This window comes from Limulus polyphemus, unplaced genomic scaffold (assembly GCF_000517525.1).
Source record: "Limulus polyphemus unplaced genomic scaffold, Limulus_polyphemus-2.1.2 Scaffold4825, whole genome shotgun sequence".
NCBI lineage: Eukaryota > Metazoa > Arthropoda > Merostomata > Xiphosura > Limulidae > Limulus > Limulus polyphemus.
Genome location: NW_013670435.1, coordinates 23,939 through 35,275, shown reverse-complemented (window position 1 = coordinate 35,275; position 11,337 = coordinate 23,939). Strand labels below are relative to the sequence as shown.

The window sequence follows — 11,337 nt, the reverse complement described above, 5'->3', positions numbered from 1 at the left end:
ATATATGGACAACAGAAATTAAATGATGAGATAGAAATGTATTACATCAGCGTGTAGAAAGAACAACAATAAATGGACCTACAATATTATTGACTATTGCAAATAGTAACTATGGAGACGAGGTAATAAAATAAAAAATCAAGTCGAGAACAACAACTAAATTTTATAAACGAAACCTCTTGCTGAGCATTGGCTATTATGTTATTTCCCTGTCAATGTTCCCATCTTCATTAAAAGGTGGTGTAAGATGACAAAAACAAGATCTTGAAGAATCTATCTATCTATATACTACTAAAACTCTGAGATTGTTTGTTTGTATGTTTGCTTATTTTCTCAGTCAAAAAATCATTTACACTACTGTTCGTGCTCTTTACGAAACTTCTTACTTCACTTTTTTGAAAAATGAAATGGTCTTACTTTTTACAATCAAATATCTTTTCTTGAATTATGAATAACACAAATGGATTGAAATATTTAATTAAATTATCTCAACGGTGCAATATTGAAATTAGCTTGAATTCTTCATAACCTCTGAATAGTTGTTGACCCAACAGGTCTAGTATTGAATAAAATATAGAATTTAATTGGAAGAAAACATTTGACATTTATTTAGATTTTTAGAGGTTACAAATGAAATTTGAAATTTTTCAGATGAAAAAAAATATTTTCAATTTTAACATGAGCATCACTTTGCATTTGGTACAGTCAACACTTTGACTCCATATATTCATGGACAAATCTTTAATCAAAATATTTAATTAAGCTGATTTTTTTGTGTACAAAAGACTTCTAATGCTTATTGAAAGTTTGCCAAATTTTGTGAAGATAAAAATAAAATAAATTCTTATGGTTACTTTGGGGTTTCAACGTTCGTGTAATCCACTGATCCCATATGGAAAGAGTTAATGCTGATCCATTATTCCATACATTTTCTAAAGATGGACAATATCTTCTGCAGATATTTTGCCTCAAGTCATTACAGAGTAACCTGCATGTTTGACTGTTGGCACAAGGTACTTCTTCTGTAACATCTCATTTATTATTTATTGAAAATATACACATCAGTTGGAACCAGACAGTTCAGATGTAGACTCGTCTGTCCAAAGAATTTTGTGCTTCTATTCCAAAGGCCAGGATACATGTTCTTTTGAAAATGCTAGCTTCTTTGCTTTATTCATTTTGCAACAGTAAGGGCTTTTTTGTTGCTACTATTCCCCAAAAGCCATATTTTTTGCACCATCCTTGAGACTGTACTTCTTTACACTTTATCTATGCCTGTCTTATTAATGTCATCAGCAAAGTTTCCACAGTTTTTTCCAGTTTGTCATGGAATTGCTTTTCAGATGTATGACATCTCTTTCAGTGAGTTTTTTTTCCATCACTTTCCTTGGCTGGTGATATAGAACTGAGTTTTTTGTTTGTCCAGTGTGAGCTTCACAGTAACTGGTGAAAAACTAATGTCTTTTGGAATTTTTAGTAAACTCCAACCAGCATGATGTAAAGATATAACTCTGACAATGTCAAATGGTGTTAATTATAGTTGTTTTGGCATCTTAATGGAAACACCATACAGTATTAGCTGTATATGCCTTTGATATAAAAAGTATTTCATATACTTATGTAATGGACAATGCCCTTTAGGCTAGTCATTGGAGCTTTGACTTTACTGCCAATTACACCAAATTTATTTAATCGGGGAATGCAGTGGTGAGTGGAGCTCACAAGTCACTAACTCAAGGAAATTTATGGTTTGATTAAAGAAAACAGTTTTGAGTTTGAGATTTCACAAAATACATCAATTTTATTTAAGTTCTTCCATGTAATAAAAACTCTTTTATTAATAATCCATTAATTCTAAAACAATCCAACTTTTAAGTTAATCATTACTGATAATACGGTTCACATATAAGAAATTCAACTATATTACAAATATTAGCTTCTTTTATACAACTCACTTTACTATTTTATCCTAAACTACATTAATTGATTAAGAGAAACAGCAATCTTACTTACATCAAAGTTGAGGAGGTGTACTGTTGTAAGTTGGATAACTTCATCATTGTAGAGCGTGGAGGTCAAACATTAAATTGGTCCTGGAGAGAACTCTTGATTTGTCCTGAAGAACTGACTTTCAGCTCCAGACACTAGTTTTTATACAACATTTTCTCTGTGTCCTTAAGAGTTTCCAATTAGTATACCTAACTACCTGCAAATAGTTCTGATACTTCATTGGTTAATTTCTGCAACTTGTCAAGCATTTCCAAAACAAGCACCCAAACTCTCAAGTAATTAGTTACTGTGATGGTATGTGATTCAGTTGCCTTTTTACTTATACTACAGCTCCAGTCTCTGGTAATGAATCCTACATCAAAGTGCCAATTTTAGATGCTATCACAAAATTTTTAGTAGTTACCGTACTACTAGATCTGTGTCAGTAACTTATCACTGTCAAATTCGTGACTAGCATTCTTCTCTGCATCTTTACTAAGGTGCTAGTTCTATTTTTTATAACTCTTTAACTCATGATTCTCAATATTAACTACTAGCTGAATATGCTTCATCTAGTTCTTGACCTAATTTTGCAATACAGGCATCCTTATTTACGCCATTTCTTCATGTGTGTGTACCACACCCAGAGAACCAAATTTCTTTAGTTTCTTTCTTAAACTCTCTTAAACACTAAAAGAAATTCTGAAGCAATTATATGAAACTACTTAATAATACTCAATTGCTTCACTTACGTGTATATGGATGAAAACTTCAGAATGTGAAAATCTCAAAGTTTTTGTCAGGGATGACTACTACAGAAACTAAAGGAATCATGTGTGACATTGTATGTAGGTTAGACATCTTGAATGACTCATAAAACCTGCTGCACTTAATCATTTGTGGCTGTGTGTTGCCTTCCTCTTAAAATTTTATATTAATTAAATGTATAGTGTATTAAGTCATGGATAAACTAAGAAAATCAATAATTTACTTGTTTGTTTTTTTTTCCAACATTTTAAACTACTTTGGCTTTATTTCATAGGCACAACAAATCAAAACTACAGGAGCAATGTAACTTAAAAGCTGAAAAGGCCTGAATTTTTATTCTGCATCATTATTCTACTGATGTTTTATGAATGTATTGTTTGTAGAAATTCTACAATTTGCATTTAATGAATGTTACTTTAGTGCTTCACTTCTCTTTCAAAAAATCTAATAGAATATAGTCATCATTTATTTATTACATAGTACTAGAGAATTTAGTCATTCCATGTAGAAGAGGGCTAGGCCTGTGACATACTGCCAAAGGAGGTGTAGGTCTGTAAACCACAGGTTTTTAAAACTACTGCAAAAGGAGAGTATTCCTATAACACAACAGTTTTTTTAAGTTTACTGCAAAAAGTATAGGCCCATAACACTGTTACTGCAAAAGGAGATGTAGACCCATAACACTGTTGTTTTATAACCAATACTGCAACTGGAAACAAATTTAAAATTATTGGACTTTTGATGACAAATGTGTAAAAACATTTTTTAAAACAAGTGAAACAATTTGTCATTCATTTCTGTACCTAATATGTAGTTATGCGAGTGTGATTGTACAGATATAGGTATGTAGGTAAATGCAATTTTTTTATCTATTATAATAAAATAATAACTTCTATTACTATGTTTAAGTTAGTTGTTCATTGTTTGAATATTGTTGATCTTATAACCCTGATGAAGGACATTAAGACAATAACTTTGGAAGTGCACTCACCTAAAGATATTTATTTCAATATAACTTTTTTGTGCTTTTTGTATTTTGTACTTATTGTTAGGCCTTCTTGCACTTGTTTATATGATGCTGGATTTGCATAATGTATCCAAACGAAAATCATCTGTAAATTGATTATGCATTTTATTATGGTTCAAACTTACACCTAATGTTTGAAACTCAGTAATCAGTTAATAAAGTTCATGCACATAAAGTTTTATGGTTTTGTTAGTAATGTTTTTGCTTATATCATATTGTTTCAAAAACATATAAAAAATATGGTTGTATACCATGATTAAAATGATTAGAGACCGTAATTTTATCCTTGTTTTGTGTTGGCTTTCCTGAAGAAAAAGGACAGACAGGTAAGATTTTATACATGTAATACAGATCAATCTTAAGGCTTCATGGTTGGTAAAAACTCCATGAAAATAATATAGAACATTTATATATATATATATATGGTTTAAGTTTATATTATCAGTTTATTTTTAATATATTTTGCTCAGTTTTTCAATATAATAGTTTATTTTCCAATGTACCTTTCTGAATGATGATTATCATGGTTTAATTTTATTGCCTTTTTTCTGAGTATGTTTCTTTAGTTTATTCTGTCTCCAGCATTTCTTTATCACATATTCCATAGTCTGATTTATTACCATTACTGTTAGTGAGTTATTAGTTTTTTGGTCTTCTTCTTGTGTGTTTATTTTGTCATATTCAGATGTTTTCACATTACTATTAATCTCCCTTGGAAATGTCCTTTAAGAAAACATTGTACTGTATTCATTAGTTTTATCAAAAACTTTTATATAAGAATATATTTTTGCATTTAGATTAGATTCATCTTTTCAAGTGTTTTATTTAGTTTACTTAGGCATGTTTTGTAAAGTTATTATTATTGTTGTAAGTTTGAGTGAAAGTAGAAGTAACTTAATTATTCTTTGAAGCTCTTCAAAAGCTTCTAAAATTGGCTATTTTTTATTTTATCAATGAGGCGTGCATCTTAAATCTTAAAAGGTTTTAAAATAGAATTGTTGTTATTGATTATTTGCAGTTTTTTTGCTGTATATAACAAAAAGTGAGAAAAAGATGTCAATAAATATAATTGTTTTCTATACTTCTACAGAGCCTCTAAAAGAAACAGTATTGGAAGATATAAAAGGTTTGTAAATTTTTAAGGTGATTATTTATTTTTCACAGAAAAGTGGGATATGAAGATAATTGTATATAGTTGTAATCAAGATAGCAACACTATTAGAAAGACAGTCACCTTTTCTTTAATCAAGGTTTTGTGAACATTTAAAGAACAGAATATTAAAAATCTGAGAAATAGTATAAAAACCAATATTCTTATTTTTTATGCCTATTGAGATACTTTAATTCTAAACATGCTGATTAGGTGTAGACATGCATAATGTTCTTGCTACAGTGTAGGTTATATAACAGATTCCATCGATATATTTGGAATACACTTATTTGAAATTTCATTATGTGATTGGTTGGTGATATTTCCTGTAACTACATTGCAGCTCTGTTGGATCCCAAATTCTAGTTTTTTGGTGCAATCTTTAAAGTATCTTTGTAGATGTTTTGGCATTTAGATTAATAACTGTATTTTTATATAAACATATACTTATGTTGCATGTTAAATCAGCCTAATTTTTACATCACCTAAAGTGGCCTTAACTACAAACAACACATGTTCTTGTTTAGTCAACAGTAATTATTGAAAACTTATGATTTTACCAAAGAAATTATTAAAGAATTCCCTAAAAGTTATTAATAACACACTTACCAAAATATTATTGATAAAGTAGTATTATTTTCACAATAAGTGATGAAAATCCTTCTAAGCAGTAACAACTATCTTATGTTGAAATTATTATTGACAACTGATTAAATACTTTAAGAATGGGGCCAAGCATGGCCCATTGGTTAGCATGCTGTAGTGTAGATCTGAGATCCTGTGATTCGTGTCCCATTTACCACTAAAAAAAATATATTTCCCCACCTAGGGTTTATGGTACATAGTAAGATATCTCACTATTTGGTCTGTCAAGAGTATCCTAACAGTTAGCAGTGAAAGGTATTGGCTCTCTGTCTACCCTCTACTCTATCATTTGACAATTAGAGGTGACTAGCTGTGTAGGTTTGTGCAAAATTCAATAAATAAAATTTGAGTACAAATAAAATTTTTATACTATATATTAACTTTGTTACTTAGGTAATATAAAATGTAAAGTGGTACATTACATAATGTAAGGAAAAGATGGAATTTATTTTATATTTGTCTGCAAGTATTTTATAAGTGTAAGCATGTTATGAACACTTTGCTTGTTTTACAAACTTATAAGTAGTTTGGAGACTGAAGAAGGAAAGTTTGAATATGTTTAGGTTTTTTAGAGATTTTAGTGTATATAAAAATTATGTATAATTACTTCTGATAACTACATTGATAAACTCAATCATTACGTTTTTTTTCAATTCTTTGAACAATTTGTCTTGTATGAAAAAACAAAAGTCAAATATCAATAAGATGTCAATGTTGCCTACTCTTCAATTTTATTCATATGTATTCTGTTCAACTCATTTTACAATTGTTAAAAACTGCAAAAAAAAAATCCACAAATTGCTTTTTATTTTGTCCTTAACTCATACATAAAACGTCATATTTCACATACCATTTACACTAAGTATTCATAATTACACCTTCAATTTTTTTCCACTTTCTTAGAAGTAACATTAATGATTGTTACTGCATTGTAAACACCTTAGGTAAAGAGGTTGATTTTTTGAGCCTGTTCTTATTGTGCCATTTAAGTTCCAGAAATTGCATGACTGATACTAAATATGTTGAGTTCATGGTGTGTCACTACTCTTGTGCCTGCATGGCGTATACATTAGCAGGTTAGTATTGGTGTGATACTGATTTTCGTGCTGAATCCATAGTTTGCCTTACTTGAAACATAGTAGAACTGAATCTTTGCATGTAGAAGACCTTCCTTTAATTACTAAACCCACACGCCATATCCTCAGATAGGTGTTTTTGTGTGTATGGTATTTTATGAGTCAGCTGGTATATGCTCAATGTTAGTGATTGCACACATTTGTAGATAACTTGAAAGTCTGAAGCTGTATCACCTACTTCAGTTTTGTTCTGCATTGACCTCTTTTATATCAAACCTTGGACTCAACAATATTGTAGAGTGTGGTGGGTTGTTTCAGCATGCATATTGTGGTAAAAAAATCAGCTTCTGTGTTTTTTACGAGATCAAGAACAATGACAATTCTCAAGTAATCCCTGATAAAAGGTGTTTGCAAGTTGGTAAATACCATGTCCAGTAGTTTGCACTGTTTTATGCACCTATTTATTATTTCTATCATTTATTGCATTTTTATGACTGCCTTTGAAAGATTGTATCAGGCTTGATAATTTTCCATGGATTTGTGGATTTTCAAGTTTTATGGGCCACTCAAGATCATTTATGAGAAATATATTTAAATTAATTGTGAAAATACCTGTAAAAATAATGTCAACATGAATAATAACAACCTAGTAAAAATATTTAGATTTAGAGCCAGGGAAAGTTGAGAATTCACCAAAGAAAGTCAAAAGTTCTTCAACTTCTAGAACTTTCAGCTGGTCCCAGACCTCCAGCCTAATGATTTTTCACCCCAGACCTTGACAGATTTTAATAGTTTTTGGCTTTTTACTGTTAACACGTCTGTTTATCCCTCTGTAAGATGCACCCCCTTTACGTCCCTACACTTCATGAGGCTGTATGTAGTTAGGTACCAGTTCTTGATGGATGATATATCCAAATCCAAGATATAGAGGAACAGAATTACTGAAAGCAGAACAAGCTAAGTGCAACATACTATTTACACCAGAAATATTATCCAAACCCAGAATTCTGTTGGATAACTTAGTGTGGAGCTTCTTAAGGAGAACTGTGTAAACAGGTTTGTACAAACCTTATATGGATATTCCTCAAGAGTGGAATCTGGATAGATAGGTCATCAAAGTAAGACTTGGTCAAACAAGCCAGATTGAAGTATTCACCAATAGTTATTATGCAAGACCTATAAAAGTCTACTCCACTTGATCTTTTTGCTGCTGTACTATCACATCTATTCTGTTACAGTAGATGTGTTTTTTTTATATTTGCATCTATCACCTTATACAAATTGGGTGAAAGCTGATTTCTTTCCTGGTTACTTTTGCAGCACCATGCTTCAGTACAATTGACAGTATCATGCATATCAAATATTTGAGTCTGTGCTTTAAGTGGTGTAAATGGCAGCTGAGTTTGTTTTGCAAACAATACAAATTTGCCTGACTGTTTCCTATTGATCTGATGTTCAGACTTAAATGCTTAGAGCTTGTACAGTCTCGATTGCTTGAGAATGAACAAGGAGTGAAATAAGGAAAAGGATCAAAGCTTGGATCACTTCTTTCAGCTTCAATGTGATTCGGAAGATGATCATCATGCACACAGAATTTAGAATAATAGTATTTTGATGGCATTTGATGCAAATAGGCACCATCTTTGGTGGAAGTGTTACTTTTGTCCTTTAAGGTATGTTCCTAATTCTACATTATGAGGTTCTTTTCCCTATAGTTTTAACACTTCATATAACATTTGACCAATCTGTTTTAATTCAGCTTGACTGAACATTGCCTTACTAATATCACCTTAAAGTGTACTTTATAAAACACATAGTAAGTAATGTAGCAAAACACTATTGGTGTACCAGTTTTACTGACTGATATTGTGTAAAGAAGACAATCATATTAAACAGTTGATGTAAAATAGTTAAAAAAAGTCCTTAACCCAATAAAAAGTGTTCAAGTAGGCATCTAGAATTAGCTACACATGGCAAAGAAAAGAAAAAGTTGCAGTAGACAAGCTCATTCCTGGAACGATACCTTATTGTAGTCCATTACATATGAAACAATTTCTATAGTAAATAATTATTTTTTGGTCATTACTGTGGGCAAAATTTCCACCTTATAGACCTTTGTCCTTTATGTGTTTCAATTTTTTTTATTTAAAATAATTTAATAAAAAATTAAATAATCTAACATATATTTTATTCATGATATTCATAACTCTCCTATTGAAAGCACCAAAGTAAGTGCAAAGTGAACTATGTATAAGTTAAACTTGCTTGCCCTTGTTGTTACAATGTGATGTTTATATAACATAACCATTGCTTTTTTTTCATCCCTTAAAATTAGAGATATAATGAATTTTATTTATTTTCAGTAAGAACTTGCTTTGTTGCACCTTTTGACCTCGGCCAAAAAATTCAAGCATATGAAAGTGGCAAAAGACTTTCTGGGTTGAAACTGTCAGAAGAGGTATATGTCCAGAGTAGAATGTTTTTTTTTAAACTAGACTAGAAAAATAAGTAAAACTCAACATTTGGAAGAAGGTTTTATTGACCAAAAACTTGACTTTTTGTTGAAACTGCACATAACATACATAATTGTTTAATTTTTAAAACTCAGGTACTTCAAGTGAAGGTTAGACTGCTATATGAGACTATTTTACTTACTGAAAAGTCTCAAACTATCTGTAAGATTTCTTCCTGTATGTAATTTTAGCCATATTGAATACCATGTTTTAATTATTTAAAAAAAACAATAAAGGACTAATCATATTGTCCAAAAAGTTGTCAATTACATTTTAAGTAAAATTCTTTTAAATTGATAGGCAAAAACTATAATGGGTTTCTAACTTCTAATACTGTAATACATATTGAATCTACATGTTTGACTCTTAACAAAATACATGCCTTAGAGGCTATTCCAAATTTCAGGAATTACTCCATGGAATTTTCAAAACATATTTCAAGTTTATTTTCCTATAAATTTTTTGTTATTTTCGTGAATATAAGCAAAATTGCCATATTTTTTAACTTTATTTTTAATAATAATAATAATTCTTCATTTTATGGCATTTGAGAATATATATGAATATGTAGCGCAATGTTTACTTTTTTAGATAATTAAAGGTCCAACTACTATAGTTATGAATATAATTCAAGTTGTTAGAAAAGTCAAAGTTTCTGATAAAAGAAAAAAAAAGAGACATTAGATATTCCATCTAAGTGAAACCTGTTATGTGAAATTGTTTTTTATTAAACTAATATAATTTTATAGATAAACTACTTTACAATAAACACATCATTAAATATTGATGCTATTCTATAGTGATTGACTTCACTGTGTGTTAAAACCATTGAGAGGTTTTTGTATTATGGTCTTTAGGACAAAAATAAATATAATTTATAGAAGATACCTAAGATTCACTTCTGTGATAAAGTACAACCACCTTTAGAAGTATTATTTTTGATATGTTTCATAATTGAAAATAAGATACTTGCATTTCGTATTAGTACTCTCAACAATTTTTAAGATTTTATTTTCTCATTGTAAGAGAATCTCACTGAACAATTGCACTAGAGGCTGGTTCTTAAGAAGAAAACTTGTGATAAAACATAAACATCATTGTTAACCACGTCTTTGTTTCAGAATGGGTACGTTGTTTATGAGGTGTTATTAACCAAAAGTATTAGCTAAACTTGATGTACTTCTGCATGATGCCTGAAAGTTTTCTGTTTTGAGTATAAATAAATAAATGCAAAATTTAGACTAACAAATATTTTTATTTCATGATTTTGAAGTTCATATGCCATACTATGTTGTAGCCTACAAAATGCATAATTCTTTCCATGATTCATGGTATGTGCACTTTTTACTGACGTCACGACAGGACAAATTGCAATGTTAAGCGTGCATTATGTGATGTCATTTTAATGTCTACTGACTGATTGACAGACTACACACTATTGTATAGTGGTGCGAGTAGTTAAAACAGGTAACCCCTCCAGGAGGCTTTTGGGGAAACAAAGGTAATACCATGACTTCTGATAATCATGTAACATAACACTGTAGATAACTAAATTAATGGGTAATATGATGGCAAGTCTTGATATTTTCCAGGTGCCAGAGCCTCCTCCTTCCCCTCCAGATGTTGAGTACCCATTAAATGGAGAGAAGATAATGACCATTCCTGGAGAGATCAGGTAGAATATTCTGAGTTGTCTTCTAAAACAATATTAGTAAGAATTTTGGCTGTTCATTCAAGTGTCTGTAATTTTAGTGTAAATCTAATTAGGTAATTAAGCTGGAAAAAACCATTGATATTCAAATACAGAATTGACAGAGTAAGAGTACAATATGCACACCAACAACTTTCATTGTTAAGCTAAAGGCAAGATCTAACTAGCAAAGAATGTTTTACCTTTGTGTTTAATTATTACATATTGTTACGACAGTGGGGGGTCACGTGACGAGTATTCTAGAAGATTCGCTAGTGTGTTGCGACAGCATTGCATCAACTGACGCTGGTAGCACGTGTTGAGAGTCTTAGAAGTTTCTAGAACAGGCAGTATTATCGTATATAAGTGTGCTAAACAGTGAGAGAGCCGGACAGAGTCGAAGCAATAGTGGAGACAAAGACAGAGACGTAGCGGAGGCGAAGCAGGCAGAGAGAGAAAGAAAGACGGCGGTTACGGTC

At 30.7% G+C, this 11,337-nt stretch overlaps 1 protein-coding gene across 2 annotated transcripts in view; it reads left to right on the top strand.

The window, feature by feature from the left end:
- The window catches only part of LOC106471737 (actin-related protein 10-like), a 41,477-nt gene that overhangs the window by 26,323 nt on the left and 3,817 nt on the right, over nucleotides 1-11,337 (top strand). The window contains exons 8-11 of one of the 2 annotated variants that reach the window (XM_022400345.1): nucleotides 4,096-4,110; nucleotides 4,875-4,910; nucleotides 9,019-9,113; nucleotides 10,761-10,843. In XM_022400345.1, the coding sequence (XP_022256053.1) occupies nucleotides 4,096-4,110; nucleotides 4,875-4,910; nucleotides 9,019-9,113; nucleotides 10,761-10,843 (229 nt within the window). The remainder of the gene's footprint in view (nucleotides 1-4,095; nucleotides 4,111-4,874; nucleotides 4,911-9,018; nucleotides 9,114-10,760; nucleotides 10,844-11,337) is intronic. The other variant, XM_013932360.2, reaches the window with a different exon arrangement.